This window comes from Dipodomys spectabilis, unplaced genomic scaffold (genome assembly GCF_019054845.1).
Source record: "Dipodomys spectabilis isolate Male_0828 unplaced genomic scaffold, ASM1905484v1 ptg000108l, whole genome shotgun sequence".
NCBI lineage: Eukaryota > Metazoa > Chordata > Mammalia > Rodentia > Heteromyidae > Dipodomys > Dipodomys spectabilis.
Window position 1 is genome coordinate 7,223,402 of NW_024870785.1, and position 19,296 is coordinate 7,242,697.

The 19,296-nt window shown below is 43.6% G+C and overlaps 1 protein-coding gene across 2 annotated transcripts in view; it reads left to right on the forward strand.

The window, feature by feature from the left end:
• Window positions 1-19,296, forward strand: part of Sqor (sulfide quinone oxidoreductase) — a 43,787-nt gene that overhangs the window by 12,589 nt on the left and 11,902 nt on the right. The window contains exons 1-6 of one of the 2 annotated variants that reach the window (XM_042687951.1): window positions 2,062-2,308; window positions 4,195-4,200; window positions 5,566-5,734; window positions 12,618-12,671; window positions 16,272-16,466; window positions 17,959-18,168. In XM_042687951.1, the coding sequence (XP_042543885.1) occupies window positions 2,076-2,308; window positions 4,195-4,200; window positions 5,566-5,734; window positions 12,618-12,671; window positions 16,272-16,466; window positions 17,959-18,168 (867 nt within the window). In that variant the 5' untranslated portion in view covers window positions 2,062-2,075. Of the gene's footprint in view, window positions 1-2,061; window positions 2,313-4,194; window positions 4,201-5,563; window positions 5,735-12,617; window positions 12,672-16,271; window positions 16,467-17,958; window positions 18,169-19,296 lie in introns of those variants that run through there. The other variant, XM_042687950.1, reaches the window with a different exon arrangement.

The following is a 19,296-nucleotide window of genomic DNA, read 5'->3' on the forward strand; positions in this document are numbered from 1 at the left end:
GTTAGTTACTGTCATTGAAATTAGTATTTTATTATAAATATTGATATATAGGAGGAACTTTTGTGCAGAAAGGTAGAGAAATAAAAGTCATTATTCCCAAACCCAGAGAAAATGATTTACCCACTATGATGATTTTGGTTGTTTTTATTATGATGCATTTTCTCTTACTTAGTTGTATGCTACAATAAATATACTATATCATACTAAATATAATATTTTATATCAATTTGTATCTTAACTGTAAGCATTTTTCTTTCTATAAACATGATTTTAAAAGGTTACAAGAATCATCTTGGGTAACCATACTTTACTTAATCTTTTCTCAATATTTTGATATCAAAAATACTTTCTGTCCCCATATTAAGTGGAAATAGAGGTTAACCTCAGTTAAAATAGTCAGGAAACGAAATCTATCCCTGATCAGGAACCAGAGCTGTATGTGGCCTGAGCAGATCCTGCAGTTGTTTGTTTCTGTCCCAAGATGTAATCAGGAGTAATGCACAAACCAGTCAACCCAGGTTTGACCATATTATGAGAAATATCTTTATAATAGTTTTTGCTTCTTCAGTATTAGAGGTTACTTCCTGAGACTTGACTCTCAAAAATGGAAACACAGGATCAAGAAGATGATAAGTGTTATTTTCTTTATTTATTAGCTTATATTAGTTATACATTATTACATTCCATATCACAGCTGTTATTTTTATTTTTGTCAGTCGTGGGGCTTAAACTCAGGGCCTGGGCACTGTCTCTGAGCTCTTCAGCTCAAGGCGAGCACTCAACCACTTGAGCCACAGCGCCACTTCCACAGCTGTTATTTTCTAGGACAGTAGAGTGATTTCAGTCTTGCAGTAAGAACCTATGAGCCTGTCTTACTGTCTGTGGTCCTGCAAACACTTTCCCTTCTCACCGCCCCCGCCCCAGCTCTAGGCCACTTCTCCGATTCAGTATATTGGAGAATATTGAGCCTCAGGGATATCAGAACTGTGGGATGGAGTTAGTCTTAATTAAAATGGCCATTCCTTGTTCTTCTTCCTCATAGCCTATCATTTTCCCAGCCCTCCTTGGGGTCTTTCTCACCTCCTTTCACAGCCTCCTTTCCTGTAAGCTGTATCTAATCCCTATGGCACTGATAAAATTAAGTCATGCCCATTAAGAAGTTAGTGACCTTCACAGCTAGAAACATTTCTCCCCTGTGTGGTATTTGAATTTTATAAAAGGTTCTTGGGGGCAGTGTTGAACCTATAGAACTGATAGGGATATTTGAGGCACGGGGGAGCTCAGAGATGATGAGGCCCTGGATTTGGGCCCTCCAGCTGTACAAGTCAGTGCTGTCCTCCATGTAAGCACAGGTCTATGGACCAGCAGCATCAAAGGCTGGTCTCTTGAGAAGCCTCAGTTCCCCCACTGCCAAAGCACCAACTGTTCAGAGTAGAAACACACTTTAATGTCTCCCAGAGGAGCTACTAGGGAGAAACTGTTGACTGACTTAAATTAATGACTGGTCAGAAGCATGTGCAGATTCTTTACATAAAATATAACTTTATGAGACCAGGTAGGGCTCCTTTTATAGCTTTGCTTTAATCATCTGGTTGAAATTGCTTAAGGTGTGGAGGGCCTTTGCTTGCACATCTGTCACCAGTGATTTGATTTAATGGCCTGTCCCTGGGCCAGCAGACCTGCAGGGTCTCCGCGTGGTGACTGAGGCCCTCATTACCATCTTCAGAATTCTTGAGTGGCTGAAGGTGGGTCTTTCGCTGGGCTCTCTCTCATTCCTTCAGCAAGGTCACAGGGATCCTGTATGATACAGTGTTACAAGGTCTCTGTTTCCATCCATTGTAATGGATTGAAAAAGCTAAGGAAATGAGAAGAAGAGGAGAAATTGAAACTTTGCCATTAGCTAAACATTAGTTGAATGTTCACTGGAGCGCATAGGAGGCCAAGTAGTCTTGCCAGGCGATTGTAGGTACAAGCTGGCATTGGTCCTGTGCCAGCCTTCCCTTCCTCTGGTTCTGGAGCGGTCTTCCCTTGTGACTCACAACCTTCTCTGTTCCCTTCCAGCCTGACCCAGCCTGATGATGGTCCCATTGACCTCTGTGGTGTTCAGCCCCCGTGTCCGGCTCTTTGCCCATTTTCTCAGGCTGGGCACTCAGCAGGCCGGACCCCTCCAGCTGCACACGGGGGCCAGCTGTGCAGCGAAGAACTACTATGAGGTGCTTGTTCTGGGTGGAGGTAGTGGTGGGATCACCATGGCCTCTCGCATGAAGAGGAAAGTGGGTGCGGAGAACGTGGCCATCATTGAACCCAGTGAGGTAAGGGTTCCCTTTTGAGTGCATGTGTGTGTGGTAGTGGGTGACTGACAGGCTCTGGCCTTTATGTCCTCATATCTTCTTACTGAATAAGGAGCCGCCCATCCAAAAGGGTGGGGAGAAAGTGGAGGGAAGGAGGGGGGAAGAGGAGAGAGAAGAGAGAGGAGAGAGGGAATGCAAGGAAGAGAGGGAAGGAGAGAGGGAATGAGGGGGGGAGAAGGAGGAAGAGAAGAGGGAGGGAAAGAAAGAGGAGAGGGAGAGAGGAAAGAGAAAAAACAGACCGCTTGGCTTTTTGTACTTTCTTCTGTTTTGCTTTCTTAGGGCTGCCATAACAAATGACTACAAACTAGGGGATGTAAAGCAAAAACTGTGCATCTGTCACAGTTCTGAAGGGAGACTTTCCACAGGGCCATGCTTCCTCTGACGGCGGGATGGTGATTTTGGGCAGAGACATCTCTTCCATGCTTTCTCCTGGCTTGGTGGCAATCTTGCTACTTCTCGGCTTGCAGCAACGTCCATCCATGCGCTGTGTGTATATCTTAACATGGTGCTCTCTGTGTCCTCCTCATAAGGTCATCAGTTACTGAACTTAGGGAACAACCTATTCAAGTCTGACCTCATCTTAACCTGATTAAATTCGTAAAGACCGTATTTCCAAATAAGGCCACTTTCACAGGACCTTCATCATTCCGGTTTTTGGGGAGACATGATTTAATGGATGACCTCCTCCCACTGTCACCTCCTTGTGCAGAGGAGAACCAGTGGGTGTTGTCCTTCCATGTTTGCTCCTGTCTGAAGAAGGGGGGTGGCAGGAGCCTCCTGGGAAATTGAGAAATGTAAGCAAGCATAGGGAACCATAAGCTTCTTTTTTTTTTTTTTTTTTGGGGTCCGGTCGTGGGGTCTGAACTCTGGGCCTGGGTGCTGTCCCTCAGCTCTTCAGCTCAAGGCTAGCACTCTACCACTTGAGCCACAGCGCCACTTACGGCTTTTTTCTTATGTGGTGCTGAGGAATCGAACCCAGGGCCTCGAGCGTGCAAGGCAAGTGCTCTACCACTGAGCCACCTTCCCAGGCCCCCATAAGCTTCTTATACGGGAGAAAAGGAGGGGACACCAGTGAGGCGCTGTTCTCTGAAAAACATTCTACGATAAACATTTTAAGATTAACACTTAAGATTATATCAAAGCATTTCAAAGATACTCTTGACTTTTGGTGAGTTGTCTAGTGTTTCCCAAGGAAGGAGCTGGGGGAGCATCAGTTAAGATCTGCCTCCTTGGGAGGAGAAAACAGAGTAGAGTTAGTGTCTGTTTTGAGGGGGAGGGTTGGATAAGAAAGATAAGATGTCTCTCCAACAGGAATGAGGTCATCCAAGGTCGTATGGCAAAGGAGAGACAAGGGGACATTTTCTGTAATCTTCTTTATTTTTATGGTGCTATGACTTGAAATGTGGGTCTTGGACATGCATAACAAGCTTCCTACCATCTAGTCACAACTCTAGCCTCTGTCACTTTTTTTTTTTTTTTTGGTCGTGGGGGCTTAAACTCTGGGCTTGGGTGCTGTCCATCAGCTCTTCAGCTCAAGGCTAGCTCTCTTATGCTTGAGCCACAGCACCATTTCCTGTTTTCTGGTGGTTTATTGGAGATAAGAGTCTCATGGACTTCCCTGCCTGAGCTGGCTTTGAACCATGATCCTCAGATCTCACCCTCCTGACTAGCTAGGATTATAGGTGTGAGCTACCAGTGCCCAGCATTGTCTTTTTGTTTTTGTTTTAAAAGAGACTTCTTTTCAACTCAAGCATGCCACATTAAACAACAGTGGCCTGGGAGCTGTATCAGGTGCTGTCCTCTCTGGTGCATTTTATATTGTGGTGAATTCATGGCTGGCTTCCCAGCAGTGCTTCATTTTGTGGTAGGCCTGGCTCTTCTGCCAGAACAATTCAGTGGACCAGAATCCTGTGAGCCCTGTCCACAGGGAAGCCCATATGATTGGAGTCACCTATCTTGCTGTACCTGGTTTAGTGATTGCTGGAGCTATTGATAATCTGAACAAATTCTGAAGTTGTCTTTTTGTTCCTCTTCCTCTTCAAGATGGACTTGAACGTGATGAGCTCTCACAGCTGGGGACCTCTGCCTCCCTCCTCCATAATTACATCCATCATTGGCTATAGGGAGACCAAACCATTCTTTTATCTTCTTCCTCTCCCTGTCAGTTTTGGCTGCTCTGGCCACTCAGTTTGGAGCATTTTGGAAATATCGAGAGTTGTTGATCCCTCGGTCCAGTCCCTCAGTGGATCCTCAGAGAGTACTAACCCAATCTTCTCTCTCCCCCTGACCCTAGAAAGTCCACGAGTAACTTAGATCAAGAGCGGAGCATCTGAAACAAGACAACTCTAGAAGATAGTGAACGTTGGAGTGTGCTTTGTGTTTGTTTGGTTTTTTTTTTTTGGGTCTGGTCGTGGGGCCTGAACTCTGGGCCTGGGCGCTGTCCCTCAGCTCTTCAGCTCAAGGCTAGCGCTGTACCACTTGAGCCACAGTGCCACTTCCGGCTTTTTTCTTTTTTCTTATGTGATGCTGAGGAATCGAACCCAGGGCCTTGAGCATGCAAGGCAAGCGCTCTACCACTGAGCCACCTTCCCAGCCCTGTGCTTTGTGTTTTTGAGTGGGATCTGGTACCCATTGGCCTGAGGAAGGGAAGGAGGAGTTAATTGCAAGTGGCTGCAACTCCTCCATGGGCTTGGGGACCAGACTGTGTAAGCAGACATGGTACATGACTGTAATCCCAGAAACTCAGGAGGTGAAGACTGGGAGGTCTGTGGTTTGAAGCCAGCCTGTAAAAATAGTAACCTCCAGTAAATAATCTAGGCATGCTAGTAAGCATCTGTAATTCTAGGAAGGTATAAGAGGATCATGGTTTGAGACCAGCCCAGGGCAAAAAGCAAGATCCTATCTGAAAAATAAAGCAAAAAAGGACTGAGACATGGTTTAGGTGGTAGAGTCCTTGCCTAGTGCTTAAAAAAAGAAGTGTGGCTGCAAACTTCCCAGACTTCCCTTCCTGTTGTCTTCATATACTTCTGAGGACCCCTATAAAGGCTTTGTGACTGTCCATTTAATGGAATAAGAATTCACATTTTGGAGATACTTCTAAGTGGTGCGTAAGGGTTAAGAGTAATTAAGAAAATCTGACACCTGTTCCTTTAACTGAGATCTTTTAGATCAGCTCCAAGTTGAAGTAAATAAGCAAATCCTTTGTTTTTCAGAGACATTTCTACCAGCCAATCTGGACACTGGTGGGTGCTGGGGCCAAACGATTATCCTTATCCGGCCGTCCCACGGCCAGTGTGATTCCATCTGGTGTAGAGTGGATCAAAGCTACAGTGGTTGAGCTGAACCCAGACAAGAACTGTGTCTACACAGACAACAACAAGGAGGTAACCACGAGGGGCCTTCGGATTTTTTTGTTTAACTGAGACCTTATATGAGCACACTGCCCTTCTCAAGTTGGATGGCTTTATGGTGATAGAGACTGTGTGTGTGTGTGTGTGTCTGTGTGGGGAGGTGTTGAGTACTGCACAAGATGGCTAGGTGGTAAATGGAGTGTAGATGGCAGGACCAGGTGGTAGTGAACTAATCAATAAACAACCACATAACTATTTGTTAAATACCCGTTGTTTACCCTGTTGGTTAGTGTAGGATCTTGTACCTGAATGTTTATTGAACAAATACGATTGCTCCATGTTAAAATAACAGGCATCCCCTTCCTTTTCTTCCCCTGGAAGCAGCCAGGTTTTCCATGGTTTTTGCCACAGCGTCACTTCTGGCTTTTTTCTTTTTGCTTATGTGGTGCTGAAGAATCGAACCCAGGGCCTCATGCATGCAAGGCAAGCGTTCTACCACTGAGCCACCTTCCCAGCCTTCCATGGTTTTTATTTTCTGCTTCCCCCCCCCTCCCCCCCAATCTGGCCTCCCAAAGGAATGAATGGGGTATTAAGGAATAGCGATTTGCTGTTTCTGAGTCACACAGCGGAAACATGCTGGGCTCACATTAGGGGGCACTGTGCCAGAGTTGAGGTGCATCCTGTAATGGAAGGTTGGGGGGGAGGATTATGGACATTCTTGCAGCTAGCATTTGAGGCTCCTCATGGCTCAGCACCATTTAGAACATTTATAAATTACTTCTTTCCCATGCACACCACTCCAAGATTCAAAGCTTTTTTTTTTTTTTTTTTTTTTTTAAAGCAACTCTGTCCATATATTTGCCTGAGGAGTTGAGACCAAGATAGTGAGACCTCTAGCTCAGAGTCTACCTGTGGCTCCAGAGGAGGCCAGAATAGCTGCAGTCAGTTGTGCTGTGCCTTCACCATCCTGGGGTGCTTGTTACTCAAGCTTCTCCGCTCAAACAGGCATTTTCACAGAATTGTAGAATCTGAGAATGATCTGAAAGGTTTCCCTTCCCTTCCTCTGCGATGGGTACTCTTAAGCTTTCCTTGGGTCATGATCTTTCTGAGAACCCTATAAAAACCCTCTCTAGAGAAAATACAGATATGTTTCAAATTTTGCATTTAATTTCAGCAAGTTGGGTCACTCTGTGGATGGTGATGGGGACTTCAAGGGGTTTCACCGTTCTTGATCCAACACTTAAGATTAGGGTTTCCCCCAGGTGTAGCAGAAGAACCATGAAGCTAGTAAAGAGTGATGTATTAGGAAAACAGAATTACAACTCAAGGGGGGAAGTGGAAAGTCCAGGTAAAGATCGATTGTGGAAGGTGTCAGGGATTGCAGTCTTTAGGCATTGCAGAATGATAGCCCTTCTTGTCTTGTGGGCCTTCTCAAATAGTTTGGTCCCTGCCAAGGCTGTCTGGGTGTGAGAGGGATAGGCCTGCACATTTGATCCTCTGTGTTCTTCCCAGTTAAGATAGGGAGGTGCTCCATGAGGACATAGGTCCATCCTCATAATCACTGCGGTCATTTCCTCATTCCTGCTCGTGTTTGCCTAATGGCCTATGCTAACAATTCTTTGGAGACTTTTTCTGTACCCCGTCAAGAGTACTTGTCTTATCGGATTGATTGTCTTTGGCTCTCTGGACTGCACTCATTCATTCTTTCATCCATTCATTCTACAAATATTAAACATCTACTCCAAGTAGGGATAGTTTTAGGCATTTGGGATATGTAAATAAATGAAAATTGGCAAAACCCTCACTGTCCTAGATTTTATATCCTAGAGGATGAGGACGGATAAGTAAATAATAGAAAAATAAGTAAATTATACAATATATTAGCATGGATGAGTATTAATGAAAAAAATACAGCTGACTGAAGGGGGATGGGACCCATGGGCGTTCAGCTTAAAATAACTTGATATTTAGACCTGACCCCCTAGCCAGGGAGTCATCTGCAAATAAATTAACCCTCTTCAGGTTTTAGACAGGCAAGTTATATGAAAGTCTTGTCTTTTCTGAAACTCAATCCACTTTGCTTTTTTTTGTTGTTGTTGTTGGTCATGGGGCTTGAACCCTGGGCTTGGGCGCTGTCCCCGTGCTCTTCAGCTCAAGGCGAGCGCTCTACCCCTTAAGCCAATGCGCCGCTTCTGGTTTTCTAGTGGTTTTCATTGGAGATAAGAGTCTCATGGACTTTCCTGCTCAGGCTGACTTTGAACCGAGATCCTCAGAACTCAGCCTCCTGAATAGCTAGGATTGCAAGCGTGAGCCACCGGCTCCGGCTCCGGCCCACTTTCCTTTTAATCCTTGTTCTTTCTTGGGCCTCCAGGCTATTGTTGCCCTCACTCTGAGAAAATATTTTCTGAGGGGGAGCCTGCAACTCTTTAAACAGGCTTCTCACATTCTGTGCAAGTTCTCTTTTCAAGTAGACTTGTTCCTTCTTCCCACACCCTTCATGGATTCCAGTCCCTTCAGTCCTCTTTTAATCCCCATGGGACATCATTTGGCTTGTTTCTTTCTGTCTCAGTGAGCTGCCTGAAAGAGAAGGTATCTACAGAACAATCTAGAATTCAGCAGGCTGTTCTCTCTCACAATCGAATGCTGCCTCTGCAGATCTGCCTTTGCAGTGACAACCAGCACAGGACTGATGCAGATCTTGTCTCGTCTCTGAGTCCCTTCTGTGTGACCCATCGTGACGTCAGGCTTCACAATGATGGCTTCCTGAAGGCAGGAAGGGATGCATAGACATATAAGTAAATATCTATAAATATGTTATAGATAATTGTAATTATATTATATATGTTTTATTATAATTATACACATAATGCACAATATATAACTATATAATATAATATATATTATATAATTATATAATACCTAACATATAATATATCTAATATGTAGGTTATATATAAAATATAATATATAACATAATTATAATATAATCTTAATTTAAAAGTTAAATGTGTGCAGATTGCTGTCCCCCTGATGGTTCAGAACATCTTTATTTTCCTGTGTCGTAAGTCCAGTCTGGGCTAGGGAGCTGTTTACATTGCCAGTTTCTGGTTCACAGGCCAAGAGGCCTTTCTTACCCTTGGTCCTGCAGGACCTACCTCAGGGCCTCCCATGGTTAGGTTCACTTGTATTTATCACATCCTTGTCTCATCTCTTGAGAATGAGAGGCACGAAGTAGGGGCTATCCTTCATGTGGCCTGCTTATTATTACAAAAGCTCAGGGACCCAGGGAAGTTCTAGGGTCTAGTTTTAAGGAGGAAGTTGCTACAATCTAATGACTTTCTTCTAGGATTTTAGGATGCATTTGTACCTTATAGACAGATCAGAAATCAGCAAATAACATCTTATGTGAGTTAACATCTTGTTTTAGCTCGCCCTCCCCACCTGTCTGGATCTTTTGGATCTATGATTCTTGTCATCCACAGAGCAATTTTTCTTAGCTGTTATCTACAGATGCCTTCATTTAAGTTCAAGGTTTCAATTCTGTAACATATCCTTAGAGAGCTTTTTTTAGACCACAGAAGTTAATCAACATTCTTTAGCAAATATTATTCAATTCACTAACTCAGTCCATTTTTAGTTTATACCTCAGGGGAGGTATAAACTTTCACTAGGTGAAAGATGGAATTCAGACCACCACTGCAAACTGGACTGAGTGTCTCTGACTGCTCAGGCTCTTTGTATATACTGGTCCCTCCTCCTCCTTTGGACTTCACTTGGTTTTATTCCTTTCTTCCTTCACACTTGCTTCTTATTTTCTCAAATGCTTCTGTCTCCTAATCCCAGGACATTTTGCACATGTTCATTCCCACCTCTTCCCCTAGTTAATACCTCTTCATCTTTAGCTTATATTTAATCCTTGAGCCAAGCCTTTGACCCACCAGGCTTGATCAGGTTCTACTTTGTCAAGCTACCTCAGCCTACTGCGATCATTTGTATGATATATATTTGTGCCTGTACTAGGGCTTGAATTCAGGGCTCAAGCTCTTGCTTGGCTTTTTTAATCTCGGCTGGCACTCTCCTTGAGCCACACCTCCACTTCTGGATCTTTGCTGATTAACTGGAGATAAGAGTGTCAGAGATTTGTCTACCCTGGCTGTCAGATCTATTTCCTGTGTAGCTAGGATTGCGGTTGTGAGCCACTGGTGCCAGGCTGTGATTATCTGAAAATACTATCTTTTCTACTAGTGTAGGTAAGAATTATGTCTACGTTATTTATCTGGCATACTCAGAACCTAGCACATAGAAAGTACCCAGAAAGTATTTGTGAGCAGCCATATCTCAATTTCTTAATTTGTAAATGTAATACTTACCTAGGTTGTTTTGATCATTAAGTGATTGGAAACACATAACACACTGCCTTGCACAGGACAAATGCTCAAGAAATAGCATTATTGTTTTTAAAATAATGCATATAAAAGGAAACCTTGAGTACATGCTATTGGACAGCACAGTTCTTGATTCCTGATTGAAAGCAGGCTTATCATTTCTGATTAGCATCTTGTTGAAGCTCATTTTTTTTCTAGATCACTGAAACATCCAGTTAGTCACTGAGCTTAGGATTTTGCAAGGAATCAGCAGCAAAACCTATTTGTTAGCTTCTTATTGTCAGGATTCCTCTTTGCATCCTGTCTAACTGTCTCACATTGACTGTCTTTCAGCTGTCTGTCCAAGTCTGCCCTGATGTCTTCAGTTGCTCAAAAATCTTGTCTACAAGTGTTTGCAATTCCTAGGACTTAGGTTATCTGGCTAGAAAGTTGAACTCAGTGAGAAGGTTGAGGCTTTTCTTTTGTTCTCTTGGTATCTAGGGCTTGTTTCCTTTCTGGCTTCCCCACCACAATCTTAAGCTTGTTTGTGTTTAGCACTTAGTATTATACACTCTGATAAAAGCAACCCTGTAGCCAATAGCCAGGGGCCAGTGGCTCACACCTGTAATCCTAGCTACTCAGGAGGATGAGATTTGAGGATCACGGCTCAAAGCCAGCCCAGGCAGGAAGCTCTGTGAGATTCTTTACTCCAATAAACCACTAGAAAACCGGAAGTGGCGTGGCGCTGTGGCTCAAGCGGTAGAGCACTGGCCTCTAGTTGAAGAGCACAGGGAAAGCACCCAGGCCCAGAGTTCAAGCCCCATGACTGACCAAAAAACAAAACTAAACAAAACAAAAAAACCACTGCAATTTGCACAAATCAGAAGCTCTTTTCATTGACAGCATTGCTGCCGCCTCTAGATCCTCATCCTCAGACCCCTCTTCCCCATCCATACCCATCCACAGGCCTGCACACCATTCAGTCCTCTGTGCATCGGCTTACTTCCCTACTGAGCTGAATATTTCAAGGCACCAGTTCTCTGTGGATAGGCAGAGTGTACAGATAAAGATGTGTTTATTATCTATCCATTTTGAGAAATTGTATTTTTTTATAATCTGAAATTGCCCATCCTTTTATCCAATGCACATTACTGAATCCTCACTTCAATCTACTAACTATGATAGCGTCTTGGAATATAAGGAATAAGATGTGGCTTTATACTCTAGGAATGTTCCATATTGGGGGAGGATAGCTAAGGGAGCTTCCGGAAGGGCCCATGGTGGAAGTGAGTTGCAGGAAAGCCTTGTGTCCTTGGAGCTGAAACTCCTGGCTGCTAGGATAGGGTCTCTCCCATGACTTGCTTCCCTCACTCCCTAGGTGGATCGAACACTCTCATGTCTTGGAGTCCTCTCTCTTCACCTGGGATTTGCTCAACTTTCTGGCTCTGCTTCTCCCTTTAGTACAACAGCATGGTAATCAGTATCTATTTCTCCTTACTGGGCTCCTGAGTTCATCTTTAGTTTTTAAGGCTTATTCTTTTATTTTATAGCCTCTTTTCCAATTCAAGTCCATGTGTTTGCTAGGCAGGCGCTCTACTCTTGAGTCATGCTCTGAGCCCTTTTTGCTTGTTATGTATGTATGTATGTATGTATGTATGTATCTATCTATCTATCTATCTAACTGACTAGCTAGCTAGCTAGCTAGCTAGTTATCAATCTATCAGACTTTATTAAATTCTTTTAGTTGTTCAAAGGAGTTTCAATTTAACATGTCAGTTTAATTATCTTCCTATATATGCTTCCTACATAACTGAGATGATAGAGTATGCTACCATATCCATTTTTTCTTTTTCTTTTTCTTTTTTTTGTTGGTCATGGGGCTTGAACTCTGGGTCTGTGCATTGTCCCTCAGCTCTTCAGCTCAAGGCTAGCACTTTACCACATGAGCCACAGCACCACTTCTGGTTTTCTGAGTGGATCATAGGCAGGAACCACCTTGCCAGCTTATCTTATGGGTTTTGTTTTTGTTGTTGTTCATTTGCTTGTTTCATTTTGAGACAGTTTTTCATCATTTAGCCTGGGTTGACATTAAACTCTTCTCCTGATCCTCCTGCTTTAGCCAGTCCCATTCCCTCAGTGCTGAGATTACAGGCATGTGTCACCGTGCCTTATTTAGTTGACTGTCTTTTAACATTAGAAGTTCATTTTCCCACCTTTCGATATAAAAAAAGTTTATTGCACAAATAATCACATCTTTTTTATTACTCTCCACTATATAAACAAAAATAGGCAAGCACCCTAAGTCTTTGGAGAGGGGACTGGTTACACAGTATTTGTGAGTACTGAGCACTTGTGAGGCCATAGAAAATGGGGTAGGATGGCCAACTGGAGCATTCATCCCTCCCGCTTGCCCTGCCACTACCCTCCTCCCCAAGACATTCACATTGAAGCCTAGGTGCATGGCACTATTGACACACATCTGGGGCCAGTGTCAGTCCTGGAAGTGTTGCTTTTAAATCCTGGTCTAAAAACAACATCTTTTTGTGTTGCAGATCTCCTACAAATATCTCATTATTGCTCTTGGAATCCAGCTGGACTATGAGAAGGTACTGTATGAAGTGGTTCATATATTACATTGGCCTATTTTTGCCAAGATCAGACACTGCATTTGGTTGCTATACATTCATTCTGACAAGAAAGTGTTTCTAAAAAATCCTCTCCTAGCTTTATTTCTCAGCAGTCCTTTTGTGGTATATATATATATATAAAGTCTTTTCTAAAATTCCATTGATAGTAGCAACATTTAGCTTTAAACTTGAATTGGAATTCAACATGTCCATGCACAACAACAGGTCTTTATGCACTAATAGAAAATTTACCTTTCTACATTGAACTGAGTTGGTTGTATTAAAGATTAAGACTGTATGTATGTATGTATGTATATGTTCATTTATGTCAGTTATGGGGCTTGAACTCTGGGCTGGGTGCTGTCCCTCAGTTCTGGGTGCTGTCCCTCAGCTCTTCAGCTCAACGCAAGCACTCTACCACTTGAGCCACAGCACCATTTCTGATTTTCTGGTAGTTTATTGGAGATAAGAGTCTCATGGACTTTCCTTGCTTGGGCTGTTTTTGAACCATGATCCTCAGATCTCAGCCTCCTGAGTAGCTAGGATTACAGGCGTGAGCCACCAGCACCCGGCTAGATTAGGAATTCTTAAGTAGTTAGCTTGTCAGACACTGGAAGGACAACTGAGTTTTATCATATAATTTCTGAGTTTTCTAGTAGTGAACAAATATAGAATAAATACTGCCATAGACATGCGTCAGATCTCTTTTCTGTGAGCTTGGACCAAATGCCAGTTGTCAGCGGTGAGTTTCAGGTTTATTTTTGTAAACTCAATGGAGCAAGCCAGTAGTTATGATGTCCAAAAGTTTGTTGGGGAACGGTAGGTCAGTAGTTGGAGCATATAAAGCACAGGGCTAACCAGCTCACAAACTGCAGCAATGTGATCCCAGAAAAGGCCCGGGAAAGGCCTTTGACGTAAGATTAAGCACAGAAAGCATGATTCATGACATGTCCAGGTGAGTGTGACGTATCTGGGGGTGTGTTATGTGAATGTTCAGATAGAGAAAGGCGCCAACCACAAGTGCTTTTGGGAGGTTCAAGTATCCTCCCTGTAATATCTGAGTTGCTATTTACTGGCAGAAAGTTCCTCCTATTGTCTGGCCTCAGTTCCTCCTGCTATTGGAAATTTACTCTCTCCCCTGAATCCCTTTTCCTTTGGAAAAGAAGGATGTCCATGAGAACAAAAATGTAAAACCAGAAACCAGAACAAAATTATTGATAAAGGATAAAACCTCTACGTAAAGAAAAACCCCAAGCAAAGGCTTTAGCCTCTTTTTCCATCCTTGCTAAAAACCCAAAGAACATCTCTCCCTCACTCAGGTTTACCAAGCTGGCAGCTTTGCAGAAGGCTACTGCCAACCTTGAGGCCTATCACCAGCTGCACTGGGTGACTGTATTAGTCAGGAGCTTATGATAAAAATCATTTCTGTAATAGTGTCAATAGCATTGATAGTATTGGTCATGCTGACCAAGTCAAGATTATGTTTTGCCTGTGCTCCTGGAACTCAAGGCTATGTTTTTGCTATGTGTTGCTTCTGTAACCTTGCTGGCTTGCCTCAGTAACAGGGCCTTAAGACCACCAATTAAAGACCACCACCAAGTGGTCCCACGCAAATGATTAAATTATTAAATAATATGCAAGCCTTGCATGGCTTGTCTATGTAACTCTATGTAAACTACCCCTATAAAAACACACCATACCCTTTCTCTTACTTTCCTGGTGGTAGGAAGCGGTCCCTGCGCACGGTGGTAATAAAGTTCCTAACTCCTTTAACTCCCTCCCTCCTGTCCTCCCTCCTGTCCTCTCTCCTGTCCTCCCTCCCTCCTTCCCTCTCCCTTCTTTTCTTTTCTTTCTTTTGCCAGCCTGGGCCCTGAGCTTCTTTTCTTCAAGGCTAGCACTATACTATCTGAGCCACAGCACCACTTCTGTTTTTTTCTGTTTATGTGGTACTGAGGAATTGAACCCAGGGTTTCATGCATACTAGGCAAGCACTCTACCACTAAGCCACACTCCCAGCCCCGGATAATTGTTTTCTTTTCTTTTTTTTTTTTTTTTTGGTGGGTCCGGTCGTGGGGCCTGAACTCTGGGCCTGGGCACTGTCCCTCAGCTCTTCAGCTCAAGGCTAGCATTCAACCACTTGAGCCACAGCGCCACTTCTGGCTTTTTTTTTTTTCTTTCTGCTTATGTGGTGCTGAGGAATCGAACCCAGGGCCTCAGGCATGCAAGGCAAGCGCTGTAACACTGAGCCACCTTCCCAGCCCCATGGATAATTGTTTCTTGATGTTAGAGTTGAACCTGCTCTGCTGAGAATTGGTGCTTACATTTAATTTGATTTGTGACATCTTCATTATGTTCTCTGCATCTTTTAACATTTAGCATAAGTGTCTAGTTAATCTTACTGGCCGTAATTAACATAGAGTTCTTACTGTGATCATACATCATTTTCCCAATCCCTTTACCTAAGTCTCATTTGCTCCTGTCCTATGAAGTACACTATTTTATCCTCATTTTCCAGATATTCTCAAATTGTCAGTGTGTGTCAGTGAACTGGAGGAAACCTCTCTTCCTCCCTCCCTCCTTCCTTCCTTCTTTCCTTCCTTCCTTCCTTCCTTGGTCCTGGGGTGTGAACTCAGGGCCTTATACTTGCTAGGCACTCTACCACTGGGTCAGGCCTCCAGCCTTTTTTGTGCTGGTTATTTTTGACATATGGTCTGACTTCCTGCTTGGTATGCATCGGGGCTTCAATCTACCTATTTTAGTCTTCTCATTGTAGCTAGGATATCAGGTGTATTCTACCATGTCCAGCTGTTGGTTGAGAAAGGGTATTGGGCACTTTGCTGTCTGGGCTGGCCTTGAATAGCAATCCTCCCAATCTAAACTAGCTTTGAATCCTCCCAATCCTCAAGTAACTAGGATTACATGCATGAGTCACTGGTGCCCAGCTGGAGGGCAATTTCTGAACCTACATACAGTTTCTGATTCAGTAAATTGAGAGTGATGCTTGGAAATATGCATTTCTAGCAAGTTTCCAAGTGGAACTGTTGTTGGTCTGGTAGCCACAATTAGAGACTTATAGGATTAGAAATAATAGATAATTCCTTCTAGTCGCAACAGTATTAGGTAGAAAAGCCAGGATACAAGCTAGCTCTGTGAGACTCCAAAGTCCATGCTTTTAATTACATGACTTTACTGCACTTACCAAGAGTTTGGATCTGGTACAACCTGATAGAGAGTAGTTTGTTTTGGTATTATTGGCAGTATAAACGAGTGGCTCTTGGTCTAGCCTATCCTCTTCCTTCCAAGTAAGGCAGATAGTTCTCCTAAAAGGAAGTGTGATTGACACCTTGCCTTTACTCTGAAGGTGGAGGGAACTTGATTTGAATCACAGCCTCAAGGCCACGGAGCGGGTGGGGAAGAGATCTTTGTGGACTGGGCCCATTCAGCAGCTTGACAGAACTCTTATTCTCCTGCCTGTTCCATTTTGTGTGAGTTCCAGGGAGAAATAATAACGTGGGGATATTTGACAAAGAAAGGCATCTGTGCTGTTGCTTAAAAAAGTTTTTCTGTGCTTGGTTGCAGATTAAAGGCCTACCTGAAGGTTTTGCTCATCCCAAAATAGGGTCTAATTATTCAGTTAAAACTGTAGAGAAGACCTGGAAAGCTCTGCAGGACTTCAAAGAGGGCAATGCCGTCTTTACCTTCCCAAATACCCCCGTGAAGTGTGCTGGAGCCCCCCAGAAGATCATGTATTTAGCAGAGGCCTACTTCAGGAAGGTAAGCCTCCTCTCTAGGATAGTGTGAGGCCACATAGAAGTTCATTGACATCCCTATCACAGACGCTTTTTGTTTCTAAATTTTTATTATATTGCATATATTAGGTGTCTCCTATAATAAAGCTGCTGTCATCAATTTGAAATGTCCTTCTACAGTTTAAAAAATAAGATCACAATCATAATGTACAAGAGAATTTAAATGTATTGCATGTTATTAAATAGTCCTTGTGACATAGTTTTTAAAGATACACTAAAAATCTGCTGGGGGGATATGTTGGAGAGTGTTTAAATACTTTATAGTTAGATAATTAATTGCTCATTGTTTACTTTTATATACAATACTATCCTTAATTGCTTCCAATCAAGTTCAAAGTCACATATATTTTCTTGGTTATGATACACACACATACACACACATACAAACACACATGCATGCACACACACACGCAAATACAGGCAAAATGCCAGTTTGAAATGTAGACACAGTGTTGACATAGAACTTCAAAGCTCTATGGAAAGAGAGCTTTAGGGAAGCCATTTTTCACAAGGCATTTTCTGCTCAACTTTCCCCAAACTGCCTGTGTCTGCAGACAAGGTCCACTTGCTGTGAGATTTTACCTTCCCTTCTTAAGAGGTGGCATTTTATTTATCAAATCCTTGTTTGACTAGAGACGCTGCTAGGGCTTGAAGGAGCCTGTGATTCTGTAAAGGAGAGAAACAGCGAGAAAGATGAAACTGAAGAATTGTTAAATGGATGGTTGTGGCCAGGCAGCTGCCAACACCTCACTGGAGTTCCGTAAATCACAACAGCCCTGTCGGGTGGTGATTGAGGAGACAATTTTACTGATCATTTCTGTCTCTGAGAAAAGTTCTGGATTCGGGGGACAGGGGGCTTACACAAACATTTTAAGACTTCTCGTGTTGAGATTCAGGCAAGCAAGGCCTAAAACGAACAGAATAAAGGAAAGAGTGGAAGACCGGCTGTTTCCTCCATTCTGAGCATTAATTCCCTTGGTATAATTCGTTTCTCCCGAGTCTTGAATGGCTGGAGAGGAAGGTTCTCTCAGGTGCCACAGCGTCTTAGCATGTGGGAGAGTACTAGCCAGTTCCAAACACGAGAACAAACACCAAGGGGACAGGAACTTCACCAGTGCCTAGAATAGAATCTGACCAGCTCTAGGCCTCATTAAATATATATTGGGTGAACAGGTCTATGAATAAATAGTTGGCGGTCTAATCTTTCTTAACCTAGACTTAGTCTTCACCTTTTGGCTTTGACTAAGCAGTGGCCATTTCCATCTCCAAATAAGGAGGCATTGGACCGATACACACATCACCGCACCATAGTGGGCTACAAAGCACCCACTGCCAGCAATGCAAATTGCTGGCAAGGTCTTCTGGGGGACAGGTGTCTTAATTTGTACCTGGGTTAAAAAGGAGATGGCTGGCATATTGCTCTGGTGGTAGTTGTTTTCTTCTTTCCTTTTGCTCAGACTGGGAAGCGATCCAAAGCCAATATCATCTTCAATAGTTCTCTGGGAGTGATTTTTGGGGTTAAGAAATACGCAGATGCCCTTCAGGAGATTATCCAAGAGAGGAACATCACTGTTAACTTCAAGCAAAACCTCATCGAAGTTCGAGCTGATAAGCAAGAGGCTGTTTTTGAGAACCTGGACAAACCTGGAGAGACCCAAGTGATTTCAGTGAGTGTCACAGTTAAACTCTCTGCCTGAGGCTTTGTCTGCTACACTGGGCTATAGATGCTGTGGTACCACTTCTCCGACCACGACCCTTGCTTCCTGAGAAAGGCTGGTTGCAGTGAGCACCTGAGGGCAGTGATTGGGTGAGATGGTAGACCAAAATGTGTGGGGGAGAGCAAGATGGAAGGCGGAGGCGAGGGGGCTCACATGCTTGTGCATGAAGCTAAACATACTTCACAATGAACATACTTCGTTATTGCCTAGGGAGTTGGAGGAGGACTCTTCAAAAGCAGGATCTGGTGATTGTCTCAACTTGTGCTTGTAAGCAAGAAGCAACGCTATGGGGAGCTCAAGAGTAACCAGAGGCTGTCGGGTGCCAGTGGCTCACGCCTGTAATCCTAGCTACTGAGGAGGCTGAGATCTGAGGATCAGTGTTCAAAGCCAGCCCCGGCAGGAAAGTCCGTGAGACTCTTCACCTGCAGTTAACCACCAGAAAACTGGAAATGGCACTGTGACTCAACTGGTAGAGCACTCTCCTTGAGCTGAAGAGGTGAGAGACAGCACCCAGGCCCAGAGTTCAAGCCCCACGACTGACTAAACAAATGAGAAAAGTAACCAGAGGTGTCTTTCACCTGTGACACAGAGGCATTGGACAAGGCTGTCTTTGAACATCTTTCATCCTTGAAAGTCTGTCTTTCTTTCTTTCCTTCTTTCTTTCTTTCCTTCTTTCTTTCCTTTCTGTCTCTCTGTCTCTGTCTCTGTCTCTCTCTCTCTCTCTCTCTTCCTTTTTTTTGTTGGTTATGGGGCTTGAACTCTGGGCTTGGGCGATGTCCCTGCACTCTTCAGCTCAAGGCAAGCGCTTTATTGCTTGAGGCACAGTGCCACTTCTGGTTTTCTAGTGGTTTATTGGAGATGAGTCTCACAGGATTTCCTGCCCAGGCTGGCTTTGAACTGTGATCCTCAGATCTCAGCCTCCTGAGTAGCTAGGATTACAAGCGTGAGCCACTGGCGCCCGGCAGGAAGTCTTTCTTAAGGATCTGGTAGAGCAATACCTTCCTTGGAAAGATCTGACCTTTGTTGTATGGGCTGGGCCTTTATGTGTCTCTGTTTCTTCTTCCATGAAGTGGGAAT